A 24,317-nucleotide genomic window follows, 5' to 3' on the forward strand; every position below is an offset into this window, starting at 1 on the left:
CCGGTGTTGCAGAAAGAAAATAATCAAAAAATAAATAAATAATCAACATATAAAATTAAACTTAAACAATAGAAAACTTTAATTGAATATTAGCTTCATCAATTCAACAAAAACTTGCACTCCAATTAAATAATAATTAAATATGCAATAAATTCATAAACAAATTTAACAAACACCGTGATTATTTTGATGTATGTATCAACATACTATATATACATGTACATATACAAAGGGCCGAGGCTAACTCCGAGCACGTTAAAGTGTCTACACCCTTGCAAAGTTTTTTTTGTTGGTTATTTAAAAAATCTAATGTTTGCGAAAAAAATGGCCCACAATCTTAGCATAGCAAATAACGAAATTATTGATCAAAGTCACTGTTTACCACCGATTGTTCCTATGGGAGCTATGTGTATGATACACTCACCCGATCCTTTGTAGCTATGTTAAACTGACAAATATACATTTTGATAACAATTGCATAAAAATTAACGAAGTTATTGACATAAGTCACTGTTTTCCACTAATCTATCATACATATATGCACTATATGATATAGTCACCCGATCTTGATCAAATTGTCACTGTCTGGGCGTCATGAAAATCACAACAGTTTTTATGATAAACTTTTTTAATTAGTGGACCTTTAAATGAAGCGTGCCAAATTTGCACTCTATCGGCTCGCACCCAACACCAACATGTAACATCAAAGCGATGACACAATAACTGAGTTATCGTTATTTGAATTAAGGAAACTTATAAGTAAATGGGACAAACTAAAAAGTATGCGTAGCTTCTGAAGCGTTTTGCTGCACAAAAAGGCAGCTTAAGCCGTTCCGCGGACCGGAAATGGCTCGGAAGCCCCGACAAACTGTATGTGGATTCCAGCTCTTGGCAATATGTTGCATGTTGCATCCATAATGCATTATTGACTTTACGACATTTACTAAAGGGGGCCATCAAAGCGGGTCGCAAAATCGATAGGTTGATTGCCATATGGAACAAAAAGCCTCAGCACTTTATCATATAATCCGTTCCACAATATTGGGAGTAGAACAGAGCCCTGTGGGATTCCCCGTGCAAAATGTACACGCCAGACACTCTGCGTATTGTAGCGCAGCATCCGATTTCGAAAATTGTCTTCCACCATAAGAAGTTAGTTTTCAAAACTCCCGAAGAGCGTTAAGAATCTGACTCCAGTTAGCACTGTTGAAAGCGTTTTTGACATTTAAAGTGCCCCTTAAGCTCTGCTGGCTATGTCAACGGCCGTGTTTAGTAAATCGGTTGTGGATTTGGCTAGCCCAATAAGGCGAACTGCAAGTATGCGCATGAACTTAATGAATTTTAAATATGTTGTAGAATACCCCGTCGTTTAAGGTTGAGTCGTGATGCCACGATTAATCATATGGTGTCCATTAGTCGATTATTTTGCTTCAAATTGCGATTTGATTGCATCGCAAAATGCGGTTCAATTTATTGAACCATTAATCGATTAACTAATCAGAGTTATTTGAAAAATACCGCAGTATAGTAGTCTGGCTTAAGCGCACTGGAAAGAGAATTGAAGTGTAACGTCTTGTAGGTAACCAGGTGGAACTTAACAGTTTATATGCCTAGAAGTTTGTTCATTTAATTTCGTACAATGGTCAAGTGGTTTTAAACTTATTTGATGCCCCACAAATGATATCGTCTAAAGATAAAGATAGCACAATTGATATTATTGGAAATAAGCTCAAAGTACCTTCATATATTTTTTTTGGTTGCATCTACTTTTCTGGGTCCGCGCTTTAAAAAAATAAATTTTCAGAACGATAGCTTTCGCTTTAGAGCTTTTAGATAAAATTAAAGTCAAGAAAGTATTATTGACGAATGGATAAATTGAATTTTAGGCCAACCACCAGTTGGTACACAAAAGCCGTAAAAAAGGAAACGACACTTATCAAATTCAGAATGATTCAGTTTCATCTCAAATGCTTGGTTTCTCTCTTTTGTATGTTGGCACAGTCATTAATTTATTTATTTAAGTGAACTAACACAGGAGCCGACGAAGAAAGCTTAAGCTTAAAAACAGACAACAATCAATTGAAGAAAAGTTAGCCGTCTTTAACAGACATATAAAACTGACAAATGTTTAATTTTAAAGCGATCTCGTCAAAAGTAATGAAGTTATTTGGCACAGATGTTTATAAGGTGTAAAAAGCTCACCAATATTAATTTTTGCGATAATAGCTGAATCCGAGTTGTACAAGCTGTGCAGTATATACAAGCCTACAGCAAACTTTCAACCCTGTAGCTTTAACGGTATAAAAGGAGTTCGCTGCAATTAAGACGGTCCGACGGACATACGGACGGACATGGCTAATTAAACTCGTCGTGCTGATCAAGAATATGTATACTTTACATGGTTGGAGATGATTCTTCCTGTCACCAGACAGTTTATAAATATACTGATTCAATCCAATTTTCATAATTTGGATAGTGTGCAAAAAGGAACTGATATTTTTCATAAGTACAAGTGTGTGAAGAAAAAGGTAACGGGCAATTTTTCGCGGTAGAATAGCGTGGCATGAGAAACTCGCAAAGTGTAATGGTGTATGTCTCTGCATGAACGAACGCGTGGATACGAGAACGAAAGACGAATACGCCAGTGCGAAAAATCAATCGATGGTTAAAAAGATAAACGAATTAGAAAAAACGATTAGAGTGTTCATTTCAACCTGCAATGATTTCGTCGCCAATTGAGCTCAGAAACGTAAACGTACAAGAAGTTTCTGGAGAAAGAAACGGGCTTTTGAGAAACGAACGAACAAACGTAACGTATTTGCCAAACGAAAACACTGCCACGTCTCAGCAGTACGATAATGTTGCTATGTTTTAGCAACTGTTGTCCAACGACGTCAAATGCGAGGAAAAATATTATAATTTTGGGCATTCTTTTGGAAACCTACACGAAATTATAGCTCTTGTTCCTGAATTTAATCCATCGTCCGTAAAATCTTTGAATTCGCATCAGTTTGTTTAACGTGTGGAAACTCTGAAAAACGCATATAACTGGAACGGTAAAAAGGTAATTTTTGCAGTTCAACAAAAGATGCTAGGTGCAGCTCGTTACTGGGTGGATGCAACGGATGAAATATTTCAAACATGGCCAAAATTTGTTTCGAAATTTCTGTACGACTTCCCATGTATCAGCAACGCAGCTGATGTTCATTTAAAAATGCTGAAAACTAAATGGGAAACAACAGAATCACCACAAGATTATTTTTATAAAATGCTAGCCATTGGTAAAAAGGGTGAGTTATCTGATTCAGCTATTGTAAAACATTTTATAAACGGTATCAACGATTACTACCTACGAGAGAAAGATATCAAACCACTACACCTCATGTAAAGAACTTTTACGAGATATACTAGCCTATTCGGCTCGTAACGAAATCAAATATAATCCACATACCTTTCAAAATAAACGTGAGTTTAACGGTAATACGCAGAAGTCAAGTCAATCCGTAATAAAACGGAAACTCAAAGAAAAGATAGTGCCGTCAATCGAATGCTTTAATTGTCAAAAATTGGGACATTATTCGTCAGATTGTCCTGATCAACAGCGTAAGCCTCGATGTACAGATTGTAATCTTACTAATCACGACTCTACCAACTGCCCTGAAAAATTTTAAAACGTTTCGAAAGTAAATAAAATTGACTCAAACATCAACTCAGATATTCTTTTAGGGTCCTCTGCTCTGATTACAACCTTCTATTCCCTGTATTCTGCTCAGAGTCTTCTATTAATATACTTAAAATATCTATCCTTTCCTATTTAGTTAATAGATAGCTATAGTATTATTTGTTTGTCTGTTTTTTCTATTGTGTATTTGTCCACGCGATTCGTGCCGTACGGCTGCACTCCTCGGTCGGTCGGGTGGGAGGTGGGCAGTTATCTGCTTTGTCCTGGTGTCGTAGTGGCCACTTGAACGTACTCCGCATAGTATCGTCAACATTTACTAAAAGAAAGAAAAAAACAACAGAATGCCTTTTGGACTCGTTAACGCTCCGGCAGTCTTTCAATCGGTAATGAACCAAATCATAAAAGGTATGGAACCAGGTGAGGTACTCGCATATTTAGATGACGTAATAATCCCAAGTAAGACGTTTAAATTTGTCGTCAAACAAATCAAAAAGTTCGATCGATCTTACAAGACAGTGGCATAACCCTACGGTACGACAAATGCAAGTTTGTGGAATCGCAAATTACGTTCTTGGGCGACGTAGTCAATCAAGATGGAATAAAACCTGGCGAATGTAAAGTAAGCGCAATTAAAAACTTTAAAATACCTATAAACGTAAGAGAAGTAAGAAGATTCCCAGGTCTCACAGCTTTCTTTAGAAAATTTATTGAAAATTATTCATTAATATCACGTCCTTTAACAGAACTTCTATGTAAAACGGTCGTGAATACATTTATTTTGGGAGAAGCCCAACAACATGCATTATCGACCTAATCGAAAAACTACATATGTAGCGAACCTGTTCTCACTTTTTACGATTTTTTGACTGAACACGAAGTACAAACCAGTGCTTCTGCTTTAGGCCTAGCAGGAGTTTTACTGCATTTACATAATGAGAATGATTGTCGTCCCGTTTGCTATTTTAGTCGACACTGTACCAACGCTGAGACTAAGTACCACATTTACGCATTGGAAACTAGATGGAAGCATAATGGCCGAGCTGTCTACAGACAGTTTATAAATATACTGATTCAGCCCTGGGCGAGCGACGTTATGCTCTACCCCTGGTGTTATCAATGAGTGAGACTATCAAACCTTTTGTTTTCAATATGTTGGTGATAAGATTATATAAAATAATATAACACTAAGACAATTATATTTAATATAGAACAAATGGAAATTTATGTCAAAATAAGTATGTAACCCGATTATAGATAGCGATGGCTCATCAGTCATAAGTAGATCTGATATGGTCAGCAGTAACAATAAAGACCTAGTTAATTACCGATCATCAATAAACAAGTATTTTGCTGACCTAACGCTATGTCGAACTATGCACTGGTGAGCTCTCTATTTTTACTATAAAAGAAATGTATTATTCTTAGTAAGATCAGATACCAATTGTAGTTACATCGGGTGTACATCGCTGTGTCTTTGGCCCCCATCTCTACCTTTGTAATCACACTCCGAAGTCCACCCAATTTATGTGTTGGTTGCGACAACCTTGAGTCACTGGTTTATGTGCTAGTGCCTATTTATATATAAATAAATAAATAAACATTTATTTAATTGAAGAAATACAAAGGTTTTTCATTTAACATTTTGGTGACCCCGACATAGGCGGCTACAAGTTGAAAGAGTAACAGACTTGGTGAAGCCGTCATCAAGGAGAATATTTGGTCAATTCTGGCGACCAAGCTCTCAACAACAAGGAAACTGGTCAACTAGGCGACTACTAAGCGAGGGCACGAATTGATGAACAGTTCACATCAATCATCAAACCGACTAAAAACATCCCAATTGATTAACTTGGCAATCATTGCGTAGTCAACTTGACGACTAAAAAAATTCATTGGAAAACTAGGAGTTGGTTTTCCGCAACAGGGTATAAAATAATTGAATAAAAATTGATCAACTATGCGATCACTTTGTCCAAAACCATTTAACAACGATTTGTGTCAACAAGGCGACCAAACCATAAAATTATTTTTATATAAAATAAAATTTTATCAACTCTGTTGCACTCACTTAAAAAATTTTGACGTCAGCAATCTCTGACCTAGTGCACTCGGTCAGCAGTTTTTGAATGTAACAAATAAAAGAAACTGAAATATACTTTTTTTTCACTGCTGTAGCGTTTATCAGTCTAAAAGAATAGGTATGTACATATATTCGAAATAAAAATCAACTATTTTTAAACACTAAAGCAAAGGCGACTTCTATTTTCTTTCTTATTCTTATTTGTGCTAGACTAGACCAATTTTAGGAACGAGTCGGAGCGTTCCCTGTCTTTGACAAAATAAATAAACTCCCATCGAATCAAGTAATAGTACATATAAGCAAGTACATAAGAACATAAAAAAACATGGAGGAGTGTTATAAGCAGCAGAATAGCAAAAAGGATTCTATTGCCAGAAAAACGAAGCCATCTTATTTCGAGGAGAAACTTGAGCTCCTAGAATACATGTGGAAGAACTTCGAGAAAAGTCATCAGGAACTAATAGACAAATTAAATAACGTGCCAACAGAAGATGACTACTTTGTAACGGACTATTTCAGCAAAATGAAGGCGGTTGTAACTAATACAATGGAAGATTGGAAGGACCATTTGGCAAAGATACAACTGGAGAGGAAAGCTCGCCAACGAGAGGAAGAGCGAGTCAAGATCAAACCACTGATTCGCAAGCAAACTGCACTGCTAGATTCATTGTCCAGGACATTAAGACAAATAGTGCCTGAAGAAAAGATGAATTACAAATCGGTAGTCGACAAACTATGGACGCAAATTGAAGAAATCCATTAGCATCTAGCTGAAAATCCAGCCGAAGCCGGATATAATATAACTACGTTTGTGGCCGCAGAAAATACAATGCTGAACTTCTGTGTGGCACCAGCAGACAATGAAGTGATACAATCACCACCTGTATTGCAATCGATACAATCATTGCAACTACCCAAAATTCCCATTCCAAAATTTGAAATGGGAAAATGTGGTACTTAAAATCAAACCTCTTTGGAGAAGCAGAGAGATGTATACGGCACCTGGACTTAACAGAGGCCAATTACAACACTGTTTGGTCAATATTGCAGGAACGATTTAATAATAAAATAGTGCTAGTAACAGCCATACTGACAAAGCTGTTTGATCACCCAAATGTGGGAAATGACGCAGCTTCTATAATGAATTTGTAAGATAACATTTTTGAATCATTGCAAACCTTAAAAAATTTAGGCGGTATTATGGAATCATCAGATGCTGTCATAATGTTTCATATGACAAGAAAATTCAACCACGCACTATAAGAGCAATCTCTATCCAACACAAGGGATCTGCGAAAAGTAAAGGATTTCCTATCATTCTTGGAATAGCGCTTCCTAACATAAGAGGCGATCGGGAAACCAAGAAACGAAAATCGCAACAATGAAAAACTAAATCCAAGGAAGACATGCACAACAGCATCTGGGACAAACAGTACATTGTGTGCTTTTTGCGAAAAAGCAAAGCACAAACTCTTCTAATGTGAAAAGTTTAAAATCAAATCTGCAGCAGAGCGGCTTAATTGGGTGCACAGACACAAATTGTTGTGTTAGAGGGTATGCTATAAGTGCTATAACACAATGTTGCATTCAGAAACAGGCAACCAAGTTACTACCTCTGCTTCTGCAGTTTCTGCGTATGGAATTGGCAGAAAATACACCCTGTTAGCAACGGCCAAGGTAGTGGTAAAAGGGATCAATGAAAGGAGATTAGAATTTTGAGCACTCCTGGATAGCGGCTCACAAGTAAATCTCGTTTCAAAGAGACTGGCAAAGAAATTATCGTTATAAATTAACGAGACTCATGTGCACATAAATGGAGTGGGTGGTCAACCACAGATAAGCAAGCCGCGAGTAAGCTTGGTTGAAAGGTCAAGATACAACAAGTTCGCAATGCTAGTTGAGGCATTTGTATTGCAACACATAATAGGTGACCAACCTACAGAACAATTAACGCAGGAAAAATTGATATGCTGTTGGGAGCTGATGATCACTATGCTATACTACTACCAGAAAGAAGACGGGGCAATCGAAACCGTCCAACATTAAAAAATTCAGAGTTTGGATGGATTGTTGCTGAAGAGGCGTCATATCTTGGAGAATCTCGGGAAGTAGCCATAAGAAGATTCATGTCGTTAGAGCGGCGAATGAGCCCTGACATAAAAAGGAGTATATAAAATTTATATCAGAATATGAACAGGTTGGACATATGAAGCAGGTAATGGTAGAACAAATTCCTAAGAACCATTACTTTATACCGCATCACTGTGTACTAAAGCCAGAAAGTACCACCACCAAGAAAAGAGTGGTATTTGATGCATCATGCAAAACGTCATCAGGAAAATTACTGAACGACATTTTATATCCTGAACCCGTTTTACGGAGTCAACTCTTCTCAATTCTTCTGCGGTTCAGGACCCACAAATATGTGTTCACTGCGGATATTGAAAAAATGTATCGACAAGTTTGGATAAACCCTGCCGATCAATTCAATCAGATGATTGTGTGGAAAAAGGATCCAAGTCAAGAAGTAAAGTTTTAACGCATCAGCCCCATATTTAGCGACGAAGTGACTGGTCGTGTGGAGCATTAGCATTAAAAAATGACTTTTATGTTGATGCTTGTCTCACAGGAGCAGATAGTTTACCAGAAGCCCTGCAAATAAGACAAGAGCTTCTAGAAATCCTTAGGCTTAAGGGTTTCAACTTACGAAAATGGTGTTCGAATAGCAGTCAAATTCTAAAGGAAATCCCAAAGGAAGACACGATTGCTGACATCAATCTCGGTGACACACTGGAACAAACAAGTGTGAAAACATTGGGAATCATATGGGAATCATCCGCAAGAAATAACCAGACGAGTGGTGTTATCTGAAGTCGGTCACATCTTCGATCCTCTAGGGCTGTTCGCACCGGTAGTGGTAAGAGCGAAAATGTTTCTTTAACATGTTGTTACCGAACGCATTGAGATGGATGGTAACCATGGCAAGGTCACCACTACAAAGGAACTGCATACATTTGTTAATCCATCAGAAAAGGGGTATAAAGCGGGAGTTTACGTCCGATCAACCTATAAAAATGGCCAAATTTCGTTCAGATTGTTGTGCGCCAAGTCGAGAGTGGCTCCCCATGAAAAGCAAACACTTCCCCGGCTGGAACTATGTGCAGCTGTGCTTGGAGCTGAACTCACAGATAGAGTTCGACAGGATCTCCAATTAGAATCAGAAAGTGTTGAATCATATTTCTGGTCAGACTCAACAGTAGTACTGTCTTGGATTAACTCACGGGCATCACATATCCACACGTTTATGGCTAATCGGTTGACCAAAATTCATGCAGTATCACATCCAAGGCAATGGCAACATGTGTCATCAGCACTCAACGCAGCTGATGTTCTGTCTCGAGGCATATCAGCAGACCAGCTTAACACACATACATTATGGTTGTATGGACCTCTCTTTTTGCATGGACCAAAACGTGGCTGGCCAGCACCATTTAAGCCTACAGAGCACACGATGGATACCGCTGAGAAGAAAGCCAAGGTATTCAGCATGGTGGCTGCCACTGCAAACAACACGAGTGAATGGATATATACGGTAAATCACAGAAATTCATTTTACCGGCTACAGCGAATAGTAGCGTATGTGCGACGCTTTTGTCACAAGCAGACTAGAAATCCAACAACTCTGTTAGAGTTAGAAGAGTTGGACCAAGCATAAAGAATAATCATCAAGCAATTTCAAGAACAGGATTCGCATATAAATTACGACACTTAAAGAAACGACCTGATCAACCGCTGGATCGCAAAAGCACGGTGGCAACATTGCCACTAATTCTGGATGAACATTTAATCATACGAGTAGCAACTCGGCTACAACAAGCTATAGTATCAACGGAAACAAGGAATCCATATCTCTTACCGTATAATGATCCGGTGGTAAAAATGATACTGCAGAAACTTCATGAAGAGAATCTTCATTGTGGACATGAGGCACTACGCGGGATAGCTCGGCAACAGTACCACATCATTAATATAAAACCGATGATTCGAAGTGTGATCCAGGGCTGCGTAGCATGCACGAAGTATCGGCCTCAGTTCTTTAAACAAGTCATGGGTCTTACCTGAGCACCGGGTATCTCAGAATAGACCTTTTCTCAACGCCGGAGTAGACTATTGTGGACCATTCTGGATCCATTATGAAGTTCGAGGAAAACGTCCCGATAAAGCTTACATTGCAGTATTTGTATACTTTGCAACCAAGGCAGTACACTTGGAGTTGGTCGAAGACCTGTCCAACTCCTTATTTGTGGGTGCCCTTCAGCGGTTCATTGGGCGCAGAGGAAGGTGCCAGACTTTATACTGCGATAATGCAACAAACTTTGTTGGAGCAAACAATCAACTAAAGGAGCTGACCGATACAATACACTCAGAAAAGGCAGCAGGTACAATCAAGGAATTTTGCAACCAAAAAGGAGTGCAATTCAAGTCATACCACCACAGTCTCCACATTTCGGAGGATTATGGTCCGGATTAAGTCCGCTAAGCATTTACAGTTGAAACGTATCGACGGCAAACTTAACGTTTGAACAACTGTCTACCATCATTGTGAATGTTGAAGCACTGCTTGAACTCTCGTCCATTAACGCCAAACTCAGACGATCCCAACGACCCCAGGCCATCTATTAATCGGAGAACCATTAGTAGCCCAACCAGATGCAGAGCCAGTAATACAACGATCGATTGCAGAGCAATGGGAATTAGTGCAACGACTTAAGCATACATTCTGGACACAGTGGTCTCAGGAGTACCTACAGGAATCGCAGGGTACATCTAAATGGAAGAAACCATATAACGTCAAAGAAGGCATGATGGTAATTCTATATGAGGATAATGTGCCAATCTTGCAGTGGCCGTTTGGACGAATTGTTAAATTATATCCAGGCCTGGATGGATACGTCAGTGTGGTGGACGTTAAAACAGCCAGAGGCACCTACAAGCGGGCTATCCATAAATTGGATCCCTTGCTTAGAGAGTCGGCGATAAAACGCAAACTCGAGACAAATGACACAGAATCGATCTCCCAAGAAAACTGACTGAACTATTGTGGCGTATTACGATCTCGAACCATATTGGTCCGACTTGAAAACATTTTCAGACGTAATAGTAAAGAAAGGAGAAATTTGCGTGTTAATGAAGGTTCCAGAGGCTTGCACCGCAATGCAGATACATTTCGAGCATGTCAACTCAGAGCTAAGGACGGGATATTAGATATAATTGGGAACATTGCGAACGGTTTATTTGGTGTACTGCACTCCAAGTATGCAACAGAGATGTCAGGCACTATACGAAAGGTTAAATCAAATGAAGACTACTTATTGAATTTTCTGGAAAACCAGACATCTGTCATTGACTCAACGATAAATATCATTAAGCGAGACGAAGCCACAATAAGCCAGTTTCTACTATCACCAGGCCATTTTCGGGAACATCTGAACCAATTTAAAAGACATCTTCCGTTTGGTTTGGATTTGCCAGTTCCAGATAACGACGTCTTGCAATTATATGGCTTAATGAAAGCACAAGGCACAATCGCAAACAATCATGTGATATTTCAAGTCACGTTTTCATTAGTGGCAACGCAGGCAGTGCAACTGTATAACCTGATACCCATTCCAGCAATTGGAACTCATGGGATTATAATCATGAACATTAAAATTCCCATTATTGCTGTCAACAAAGAACAAAATCAATACATTGGGCTCTCAAGAGCAGATCTGGAACAATGCCATCAGCTCAACTACGAGCAATATATTTGTTTTGATAAACCAACTACGTTTACGGCTAATAGTAACTGTGAGTTCCAGCTATTCAAAAACACAAAATTATCAACTTGTCAGATACAACACACAAACAGGTCATTCGTGTGGTACGACATGTATCACAAAAATCAGTGGATTTTTGCCACCACCAGACCAATTGAACTCGCAGTGACCTGTGACGATAATATACAAGGTGTGACTGTCAAGAAAACTGGGTTGTTAACTCTAGACCCGACGTGTACAGCAAGGAATTCTGCGATCCGAATAACAGGTCACCGTACAGCTACGTTAGACACAATGAAATTGTCATGTGTCCTATTTGGCAACTTCACCATTGGCCCAACAAAAGTAGCGCCAACAACAACACACTTCACGAAGATGCAGCTAAGCTACGACGAACTAAGCAACATTTAAAGAAAATTGAAAACTAAGCTAAACTGGAAGTTACCAGAAGACCCCAGCCAGCTGACACACCATGTTATCGTCCCCTAAGTAGCGCTAACAATACCATTGGTTCTCGTGATGGTATACGGAATAAGAAGATGCTCTCAACCCCAAGGCATAATGGTCCAGAGCAGACAACCGTGAGGATCGTCAATCCTATACCGACTGCTTCTGCAGCAAACTCAGCCCCTAGCAATTTTACAGTCAACGTTGGATAACGTTGAACAGGTGTTCAACGGCCGGGAGTATGTTGGTGTTAAGATTATATAAAATAATATAACACTAAGACAATTATATTTAATATAGAACAAATGGAAATTTATGTCAAAATAAGTATGTAACCCGATTATAGATAGCGATGGCTCATGGTCATAAGTAGATCTGACATGGTCAGCAGTTAACAATAAAGACCTAGTTAATTAAGCTGCTATGGTTAGCTATTATGAATAAAGACGTATTTTGCTGACCTATGTCAAACTATGCACTGGTGAGCTCTCTATTTTTACTATAAAAGAAATGCGTTATTCTTAGTAAGATCAGATGCCAATTGTAGTTACATCGGGTGTACATCGCTGTGTCTTTGGCCCCCCATCTCTACCTTTGTAATCACACTCCGAAGTCCACTCAATTTATGTGTTGGTTGCGACAACCTTGAGTCACTGGTTTATGTGCTAGTGCCTATTTATATATAAATAAATAAACATTTATTTAATTCAAGAAACACTAAGGTCTTTCATTGAACACAATAGTTAAGCATTTGGATTGCTCTTCTCAGGATGTAAATTATAGGTATGCCGTTACTGTCTTGAATAAATCCTCTTTTATCTAGGGTGGGAAGGATTCAGGGGTGAAACCCGCTTAATATTGCTTGATCTAAATAGAGATTATTTTCATACAAATCAGCTTTAATGAGATCAGTAGAGCTCTCCAAACAGCAAGTGATGTGCCTTCTGATTAGATTAATTGATTGTCGAAATCAAACCGCACTGCGCCATTTTTGTTGAGAAAATGCTCCTATTGAATAGCAAAACCCCATAATTTTTTTAATTAGCCTTTTGTTTTTATAGTGAGTTAAAATTTTATATTTTAAGGTTATTTTTCAGTCTGTCATATGAGCCGAAAAATTACCTATGCTTCAATTCCGTTTTGATGCAAAAGAAATCTAAATTATCTTCATTTCATTTAACACTAACACTTTTTAGAGTATTTTTAAAAATATTTTTAACATATATCTATTTTATTGTGAAAAATAAGGCAGGGTAACAGCCACTTTGCGGTTAGGATGTCATATTTTGTAGGCTAATTTGGGGTCGCTGAATCCGACGGATTGAGAAAAAAAATATCAAAGAAGCTAACTTCGGCTAGGCCGAAGTTTTTATATCCTTGCAGTCCTTGGCAATAATATTTTTACTTTTTTTAAATTTCTTTTCCTGCAACTCAATTCATCAATACTCTAACCAAACATTATTACTCTTTTTACTAAAATTTTTTCTTCCTTTTCCATCTTTCCCTAAGAAACGCACGGCACGCATACACATACAGTTCATGTAGCGTTGCGTCTGTGTGTGTGTGCATGTACTCTTTTGTTTTGATGATGACGTAGTAGGCAGCAAGCAGCGCTACCGGCAGCGGTTGAACCGATTTATATTGACTGTAACTTGTGTTCTATTTATCCGATCAAATTTTGGAATCTGTGTTTTTATATCCAATACTATCATCGTTGTAAATTTCATGGAAATACTCTAATTTATTTATTTATTTATTTATTTTTTTTTTTTATTTATTTATTTATTTACGTCAACTAACACAGCAGTCGACGAAAAAGCTTAAGCTAAAGACAGATAGTAATTAAATGAAGAAGGTAGCTTAGCTTTATACACAACTAAACATCCCCAGCCCGGTGGAGGTGTTTTATTTGCACAAGGTGCCAGCTATGCCCCGATTCACAGCCAATGTGGCCAGGGATGAGTTGCAGCCAATCCAAGTCCAGAATATTTTCATTGGTTTCGCTGTAGATGATTAAAAAGTATAGCGCGAAGAGAAGTGACAGAAAGATGAGGAGAGATAAGGTGAGAAAGGTTGTTAAAAGATTGGCAAAGAACACGAAGAGGTTCGTGAAGAGAGCAGTTAGTCAGACATCTACTAAGGTGAATAGGAAAAAAGTTTCTGGTCCGACGTGAGGGAACACAAAAATACAGCGTATCTAGTAAATTCGTAGAAATGACTTCGCCGTTGACTAGTTTATGGAGAAAGAGAATGCCAAAAACAAGCCTACGGTTATAAAGTGAAGGAAGATTAATAAGAAGAAGTCTGTCAGAATAAGAAGGTAGGCGAAGACCCGGGTCCCAATTTAGACCGCGTAGCGCAAACTTAAGGAATTGCTTCTGTACCGATTCAATACTACGCTGGTGAACATCATATTGCGGGTTCCACACTGGCGAGCAATATTCTAGAGTAGGGCGAACTAACGAAGTGTATAAAACCTTTGTTACATAGGGATCATCAAATTCTTTGGCCCAACGTTTAATGAAGCCGAGAAGGCTGCTAGCTCTGTTGACAATTGAAGAAATATGAACATTAAATGAAAGTTTAGGGTCAAACATAACGCCTAAGTCTTTGAATGATGGAACACAATCTAACAGAACAGACTTAATAGAGTAATGAGCTAGGAGCGGAGACAAACGACTGAAAGTCATAAAAGAACACTTAGAGGCATTAAGGTGTAATTTATTAACGTGGCACCAATCACAGAACGCATCGAGATCTGATTGCAAGTACTGTTGGAAAGAAGGATCATTATAGGAATAACAAATCTTGACGTCATCCGCAAACATGAGCACGCGTGAATGAGCCAAGGCCAAAGGCAAATCATTTATAAACAATGTAAATAATAGTGGGCCCAGATGACTGCCTTGGGGTACACCTGACGTAACTCGAACAGTTTTAGATATCGAGGAACGAAAAGACACCTTTTGGGTTCTGCCAATAAGATACGACTTTAACCAACCCAATAATTTTGGTGAAAAACCCATGATGTTAAGTTTCGCGAGAAGCAAAGAATGATCAACCGTATCAAAAGCCTTACTGAAGTCAGTATAAATAACATCAGTTTGACACTTTTTACGGAAGCCATTGTGTACTAGGGTAGTCAATTCTAAAAGGTTGGTAAGCGACGAACGACCTTTCATGAAACCATGCTGGCAAGGAGAAATAGTGGATCTGGATAGATGTTGAAGGGAAGACGTAATAATTTTCTCAAACAGTTTAGGTATTGCCGAAAGTTTGGCAATGCCACGGTAGTTGGAAACATCCGTTTTGCAACCCTTTTTAAAAAGCGGAATAATAAATGACTCCTTCCAAATATCAGGAAATCTACAAGTCTCACTCGATATAAAGAATAACCGAGCTAAAGGCTTAGATAGGGAAATCGAACACATTTTAAGGATGCAACTAGGTATATCATCAGGCCCGGGAACGAAGGAAGACTTCATAGATGACAAGCTAGAGAGAATACAGTCTTCAGTAATACTGGGAAAAAACATACAATTTAAATGTGGGATTGAAAAGGGATAGGGTGTGGGATCCGAAACAGTAGTAGAATATGTCGACTGAAAAAATTTAGCAAACAGATCTGCAATATCTAAATCATTATTAGCAGACTGATCGTTAAGTCTGAAGGTGGAAGGTAGGACATTAGAGCGTCTTTTGGAATTGACAAAGTTGTAAAATCTTTTGGGGTTATTATAAAATTCAGCCTTACAGCGAACGAGATAATTGTTGTAGCATTGAGTATTTAAAAGACAAAATTGAGATTTAGCTATACAATAATTTGCATAGTCAAGTCGCGAACCAGTTTTTTTAAATCTTTTAAAATATCTCGATTTAATGTTGCGAAGATTAGAGAGCCTACGAGTGAACCAGACTGGCGAGCTGGAGACGGTAGAGACATTCACATAAGGAACGCATTTATCAATTAGAGAATTAAGAGCAGAATAGAAAAACTTCACTGCACAATCTATATCGCAGCACTCAAATAGAAACGACCAATCAAAAGAGAAAATAAGGCTGTTAAGAAGATTGAAATTTGTTTTACGAAAACATCTACGACGAGAATTTGAGATGTTTTTAAATAAATTAGTAACGGAATTGTAAGAAATAGTAACTTCAATGGTAGGATGATAAGGATCTTCAGGTTTCACTAGTGGCTGTGTTTGCGATACAGCACTAACAGTGGGATCAGAGACAAAAACAAGATCAAGGATTCTTTTAGAACAGTTAAGGAAAGAATTCAACTGATATAGTGGACATTCAAGTAGGCTATCAAGAAAAACATGTTGAGATGAAGGAATTAAGAAAGATAGATTATCATCAACAAGCCAAGAAATATTAGGCAAGTTAAAATCACCTAAAACTATAAGAACATCACGATCTTTAAGACGACCAAAAATAGTTCGTAAAGCATCAGCATGGTGCACGTAGATCATGATATCAGAAGCTGGAAGCCTCTGGCCAAAAATTAGGGTCAACCATAGCTGAGAAGTACTCATTTGGTACTGTAATTTTAAAAGAGGAGATTTCATGAGGCCTAGAAAACTTAAACTTTTGAATTAAAACCTTAGCAGGGCAAATATTACCAATGTAAGCTGCCACAGACGACTCAGAAGTATCTGGAGCAAGCCTAGAAATAAATAATTGTTTGCGATGAGGCACTACAGTTAGTGGAGGCGGAGGAGCATTGGGATCCGCAAGTGATTGAGAGCCGGCATGATCCTGTGATTGATCAGAGTTCCCGTGAGGGATAGATTGAGGTACACCAGGGCTTGTAATGGGTACTTCAATCTGAAAAGAAGAGCATAAAGAGGGACAAGAAGATGGTGTAGGCGAAAGTAAAATCGGAGAGGAAGTAATAGAGAGAGCTGGCGACTGCTTACGAGGCAACTCAAGGGTACATTTCTTGTGCAATTTCTCAGAAGGTGGAACAAATTTGAATTGCGACAATAATTGAACGCTAGAGTCACACTCGTTTGACAGCTGTTTGGCCAGTTTGTTTAAAGAAAGAAACCTTAAACGAAGATCCCTATACATACGGCTAAAATCAAGCTGCTGGCTAGCACAAGATGGGCAAGTCCAGCGCATTAAGCCAAGCTCAGGTTTAGAAACAGACAAACCAGAAAATTTGTCGTAGTCGCGGCCATTGAGGCCAGCACATTTTAAGTGAATAAGATTATCGCAGAGCCAACAAGATATTGCTCTATACTGATCATCAAAACGATCAGAATGTTTGCAATTAGGTAGACAACAAGCCATTGAAAAGCCGAAAGAAAGGCAAAAAAAATTATATATGTATAAGAATATGTATATAGAAAAATTAAATTCACAGCACAAAGATAATTATTGATAAAATAATCAATAATTACAAATAAAACAAAGAGACAGCTAGAGTGCACAGCACAACAGAGAGTGCAAGAACAGTTATAAGCCGAGCTTTGAGAGGCGGCCTTACAAAAGTGATTACGCGGGAGAGAAGCTAAGCACAAGCACAAAGCAGAGAGAACAACAAAGCCACTAGCACTGATGGTATGATGGGGGCGATGAGGGGAGCAACTGCAGAAGCAATGACGAAAAAAAAAAAAAAAAAAAAAAAAAAAATATGTAAATGCACCAAACACTAATCACGAAAAAGAAAAAACTGTTTTAACTGATTAATTTGGCGAATTATGGAAATAAAACACAAGGGAGTCAAGCGAACAAAACCAGCGGAAGTGTAAGCAAACTAAGCACAATTAAAAATTGAGAAAAAACTATAAATATTAATAAAAACTCAGGAGCTATGCAAAAACACGACCGTCACGTCAGAGAGCAGAAAGCTTTTTGCATCAAAAAGTTTCTTCTAGAGCTACATATATGACGACGGACGGACAGACGGACATGTCTAAATCGACTCAGCTTCTCATGCTGATCAAGAATATATATATTTTATGGGGTCGGAAACGTCTCCTTCTGTGCGTTACAAACATTTCACCAATTTTATAATACCCTCTGCAAGGGTATAAAAATGTCTTGACTTGTAAAATTTTGAACGGATCTGATCATTTTTTCACTTATTTTTGTATCTGTATTCTAACTCTTTATTAGTTCTTCATATAGAAAGGTTTACCAAAAAATATTACAGTAGTGAGAAACCAAAAAATTACAACCATAATGAATTAATTTAATAATTAAATTAAAAAACCAGAGGGCCGGGGCTAACTTCGACCGCGTCAAAGTTTGTATACCCTTGCAACTTTTTTGGTAACTCTATCCTTACCTATTAGCCATCAATGTGGAAGAACGTTTTATCTAAAAAGGCTTATGTTTGCGAAAGAATGGCCTACAATCATAGGAAATAACGAAGATATTGATCAAAGTCACTGTTTTCCTATGGGAGCTATATGATATAGTCACCCGATCTTTATCAAATTCGGCACAGTCATTAACATATATATTAAATTAAGAAATGTTTAATTTAAAAGCAATCGCGTTAAAAGTAACGAAGTTATTTACAAAAGTCACTGTTTTCGACCAATCGTTCCAATGGGAGCTATATGATATAGTCACCCGATCTTGATCAAATTTGGCATAGTCGCTTATAGGCGTAGTAAACTCTCTAATATTAAGTTTCACGACAATAGCTCAGAAAATAACGAAGTTATTGAGAAAGTCACTGTTCGTGACTTGGCCGTTTGTATGGGAGCTATATGATATAGTCACCCGATCTTGATCAAATTTGGCATAGTTGCTTATAGGCGTAATAAACTCTCTAATATTAAGTTTCACGACAATAGCTCAGAAAATAACAAAGTTATTGAGAAAGTCACTGTTCGTGACTTGGCCGTTTGTATGGGAGCTATATGATATAGTGGTCCAATCCGGCTGAATCCGAGATATACAACGCCTGCAGTATATACAAGCCTACGTGCAAAATTTCAGCTCTGTAGCTCTTACGGTCTAGGAGGAGTTTGCGTTGATCCAGACGGACGGACGGACGGACGGACATGGCTAGTTGAACTCGTCTCGTCGTGCTGATCAAGAATATATATACTTTGTATGGTCGGAGATGCTTCGTTCTATGCGTTGCACACTTCTGACCAAAATTAATATACCCTTTTTGCAAGGGTATAATAACCAATAAATTAATTCTAAAAACTACAATCTACATATAGAAAAATGTTGTGTGAGTACTATGCATTCAGAAACTACGGAACCGATTGCGTTCAAATTTTAACACACTGTGGAGTCAGGTTCAAGCATGGTTTTTGGGTATTATAACGGCTTTCCGTGTATCGACCGCGGTAGGCGGGGGCAGTTACAGGTCAACCACGTGATAGGAAATTCATTAATTTCCTGTTTCAGTTACAAACGAAAAGTTACTAACGAAATAATGCCTCCTAAAAAAGAAAATTTGGGTCGTCGTATTCACAACGCAGAAAGGATCAGAAGCAATGTTTCGAATTGAAGAAGAACGGGAATTGGTACGGGAGACTGAGCGGCTAAGGCAAAGGCAGAGGATTCTTTTAGAATCAACGGAAAGGCGTGCAGCCAGGCTTGAGCATGAGCGTTTGCGAGCCCGAGAGTCTGCAGCAATACAATTGATTCGCTGGCAAAGAAGTGAACTGCATAGGGGAAGGGTAGCTGAATCCCGTGCACAGATAAGACTAGATCGACATAAGCAATACCATGATATTGCATTGCGATATGACCCAGCTGCTGATTGTGGCTCCAGCCGCTATGTCGTCATTGGACAGATGAGTCATGTCTGCACTTACTGTCAGGCTCTGAAGTTCGAAAAATCAAATTACCTCAACTTGGTGCACCACCAGAGCCACTGCGAACTCTACTTTCCGGAGCCACTACTGAATCGAAGCATTTCCCATCAAACATTAGGAAATATGTATAATTCCTGTTTCCAAATGATATTGAGGTAGACAATCGTTGGGTGGTTCCATATTCGCCTCTGTTGTTGAAAACATTCAAAGCGCACATAAACGTAGAGTGTTGCAATTCAGTGCAATCAATTAAATACATCTGCACGTACGAATAAAGGCAGCGATATGGAATTTTTAGGTGTTCAAGCAGGAAATGGCGTCAGAAGTGCTCTACAGGTTGTCGATGAAATTTCTCAATACCAGGCCGGAAGAAACATTAGCAGCAATGTGGCTGTATGGCGAATTTTCTCATTTCCCGTGCATGAACGGAATACAGTTGTGGTTCACTTAGCAGTTTATTTCGAGAATGGTCAACGTATCTTACCGACGCAAATGTGCAAGAGAGAGTCCTAAATCCACCTGCTACAAATCTAACTGCTTTCTTCACTTTATGCCAGGAAGGCATAAAGTGAAGAAAGGCCTTCACTGATGTATTCAGACGTGGATTGTAACTAAGAAATAGTTCGTATGGCGTTAACGAGGGGAGCCAGTCCTTCGACTTTGCTGGCATATTTAAGGAAAATGCAATTGGTAGACTCTATACAGTTCATCCTAATCAAATTGAATGTTTCTTTCTTCGCATGCTGTTGGTAAATGTGGCTGGTCCCCAGTCTTTTCAGTATTTAAGGAATGTCAACGGCGTCACGCATGCCACTTTCTGCAGTGCATACCAAGCTCTTAATTTATTGGAGAACGAGCAGCATTGAAATATCTGCACCAATGGTCCATGCAGCACTGCACATCCAAACCAAGTTCGCGCATTGTTTTCAACTATATTGACTGCTTGCTGCCCTTCATCTCAAACTGTGTGGAAAGATATCCTTTACATTTGGCTGAGGATATTTTGCACAGAGTGCGCCAAGAATATTTTGACATGACCATGGAATTGACAGAAGACATTTACAATGAAACGTTAATAGACATTGAAGACAAAAACTTAGCTATGACAAATAAAGTGCTAAGTCAATTGGGAATGCTAGCACCCACCCGTATTGCGACTGCTTCGGTTGCTGTGGATTTGCGCCGTGAGCAGACTTACAGCAGCGATGATCTTCAGTCATATATCCCGTGGAAATGATAAATAGTGCAAGTGAAGGCATCTTCTTCTTAGATGCTCCAGGGGGAACTGGGAAAACAATTCTCATCAGAATGATTCAGGCCACGGTTCGACCAAAAAACGACATGGCTTTCTTGCTTAATCTGGAATAGCTGCAACATTATTACCTGGTGGAAGGACTGCTCATTCAGCGCTGAAATTGCCTTTGAACATGCAAATCATCGAGAGGAGGTATGGGAAATACTTTTCTCAAGGTCAATACATTGCCAAAATGTAAACTCATTGTTTGGAATGAATGCACGATGGCACATAAAAAATCGCTGCAGGCTCTTGATAGATTGCGGGATTTACGTAGAATCGCTCAACCATTCGTTGATGCGTTGAATGCGTTGATATTGCTGGCAGGAGATTTCAGGCAAACGTTACCGGTAATTTCTCGATCGACACCAGCGAAATATTCAGAACGTTAAATCAGATGAGGTATTCTCACAACAGTTACTGGACATTGGGAACGGGAAGCTGCCAGCCGGTGAGACGTCAAGAAAAATATCATTGCCCGAAAATGTTTGTAATTTAGTTGCATCAAAGAAAGAACTGATCGCAAAAGTATTCCGTTATTCAAATGAATTATAAGGAACGATCTTAGCTGGAGCATTCAAAGGTGAAGATGTCCTTATTCCCAGGATTCCCATGAGCCCGACTGATATACCGTTTCAATTCAGAAGATTGCAGTTTCCCATTCGATTGGCATTCGCCATGACAATAAATAAAGCTCAAAGTCAATCTCTGGAGTTATGTAGTTTAGATTTACATGCGGATTGCTTTTCACATGGACAATTGCATGTTGCATTTTCCCGTGTCGGTAAACCAGATAGCCTGTATATTTTACGCGAAGAATGGAAAAGCAATAAATATTGTATACCCACAAGTTTTATAGAATTAAAATAATCAAATTTTTTTTAAAAACTATAGAACCTCACGAAATGGATTAATTTATGCAAAAGAATATTTCTACAATAAATACGGATGATTAAGATCGGATGCATGAGGAAGCGATAAAAGTCATTGATAGTTGTCAATCATAATTAAACTGTGTATAGCAAGACTCTTTACTCTTTATACCCTTTTCTCATTCTTTTATTTTTTAGAGTTTCATTTTTAATTTTTCAATATGGGTAAGTATTCAATAAACATCCCGACGTAGTCGTCCGGGTATGCTAGTTAGTTACATGAATGCTTTTCTTAGTCATTTTATAATTCGATGCATATGCTTATAGCTTAAGCTAAATTTCATATATTATGTTAATAAGAAAAACACTGGGGCCGTCTGAAAAAATGTTGTGGCCTAGCTCCTCTGTATAATATATTAATAATTCACGGTTACGTAAACTGACAAAATAATCCAAATATTCAAAATGTCATTTCTAAAATCATCGGTTTCAAGAAAGAACTATGTTTTTAAAATAAAAATTGGCGATGTTGTGAATGTATTTACGTACTTCAAAACAAATCCAGTTCTGATCTTTAGAACATATTGCAATCACGCTATAATTTTGAGATCGTGTCATATAAACCACGGATACTTGACGATTGTTATCAGAAACCCATCCAGCTGAGGTAAGGTAATAGTCCCTGAGGAACATATAATATTATACATTACAATTTTTCATAAGGTCTATTAAACTTACTGTCCAACTATAGATTGTGGTGGCGTTAATCTAATTTTCCGTGTCAAGGCCAGATCGGATATGTCTACTATCCAAAGCTGAACTTCTGGATTGGCAGTTCCCGGAGTAGGATAACGAACATTTTTTGTTTCAGGAAAAGAACTTCCTGAACTCGTACCGCTACCAGCTATTATCGCTCCAGATGACAGCCAGGGATACGTCATCATACCAACATGAGAATCATTAAACAGAGCAAACATAAAGTGAGATCCATCAGCAGAGGGCCATATTGCTTCCGGGTTATCGAAGATTTCTTCTGCAAAAAGGAAAAAAAGAAGAAGTTTATTATTTATTATTTATTTTGCTTATTTACATTAACTAAAAGGGCAGTCAACGAAAAAACAGTTTGTTTAAAATAGTTTTTTTTTAACGGTTTTTAAAAAGATGAGCTTTAACTTAATTCGCAATCAAACAAGCCCGACACGGTAGATATGTTTTATTTGCACAATGTGTCAGATTCGAACAAATCGAAGTTCAAAAGCGGATTTGATGAAGGCTTTTGTAAATTAGAGAGCGAAGTAGAGGAACACGACAAGGGGATAAGAGATATAGTAAGAAAAGTTTTTAAAAGGTAGGCAAAAAACAAGTAATGGTTTGTTTAAGAAGAAATGGGATGTCTACAGAGGTGATAAGAAAAAAGATTCTGTTTATGTTCGTGGGCGATCAAAGTGTCGGGTCCCAGAAATTGCTTTTGGACCGATTCAAAGCTATGCCCCCATTCACCTAACGAATTATGAAGTCAAGAAGACTATTTGTCAGTTGTTTTAAATAAAAACACCCGATCCAAGGGATCAGAATTAATAAAACACTGAGCAAGGAACGGATACAAAGGATTAAATGTCACAAAAGACATTTTGAGATAATAAAGTTAAAATTGTTTATAAGGCACCAATCGCAGAATGCGTCAAGGTCTGACTGGAAGTTCGGTTGGTAAGGAGTATTATTATCGTAAGACATACGATATATATCATAAAAGAGCATTTTGAGATAAAAAAGAATAAATAATTTTTAAGGCAATCACAGAATCCATTAAGGTCTGACTGCAAGTTCGCTTGAAAACAAGTATGGTTAAAGAAAAACTAGAGGGCTGGTAATTGCAGCCGCGCCGAAGTTTGTATACCCTTGCAAGATTTTGCAAATCTTCCCTTTACGACAAGTGAGAACAGTCATTGTTAGTGATTTGGCCATTTGAATAGGAGCTTTATGATATAATGGTCCGATCTGGCTGATGTATGGAAGTAATCCGAAAGGGAAATCATTTATGAACAGAGCAAACAGTAATGGACTCAGTTGACTGACTTGGGGCACCACAGAGACTCGATGGGCTCTTAATTGAGAGGAATAAAAAGAAAGAAAGCCGTACTTAGTTTTTTCTAAATTATGGAGGCGGAAGTGGGTGTGGCAAAATATGAAAATATATATACTTTGCGCGCATACTAAGCCAGTGTTCATGCTAAATTTGGTGACTTTAGCTTTGTTAGTTTCTGATAAAATCAGTTTTGTTTAATTTGCGGGGGCGGAAGTGGGCGTGGCAAAATTTTTAAATA

The 24,317-nt window shown here is 38.2% G+C and overlaps 1 protein-coding gene across 1 annotated transcript in view; it reads right to left on the reverse strand.

The window, feature by feature from the left end:
- The window catches only part of LOC137586371 (dipeptidyl peptidase 4), a 369,935-nt gene that overhangs the window by 81,609 nt on the left and 264,009 nt on the right, over nucleotides 1-24,317 (reverse strand). The window contains 2 exon segments of the mRNA XM_068302388.1: nucleotides 22,543-22,675; nucleotides 22,732-23,026. Of these exon segments, the coding sequence (XP_068158489.1) occupies nucleotides 22,543-22,675; nucleotides 22,732-23,026 (428 nt within the window).

Source organism: Drosophila tropicalis, unplaced genomic scaffold, assembly GCF_018151085.1.
Source record: "Drosophila tropicalis isolate 14030-0801.00 unplaced genomic scaffold, ASM1815108v1 contig_980, whole genome shotgun sequence".
Classification (NCBI taxonomy): domain Eukaryota; kingdom Metazoa; phylum Arthropoda; class Insecta; order Diptera; family Drosophilidae; genus Drosophila; species Drosophila tropicalis.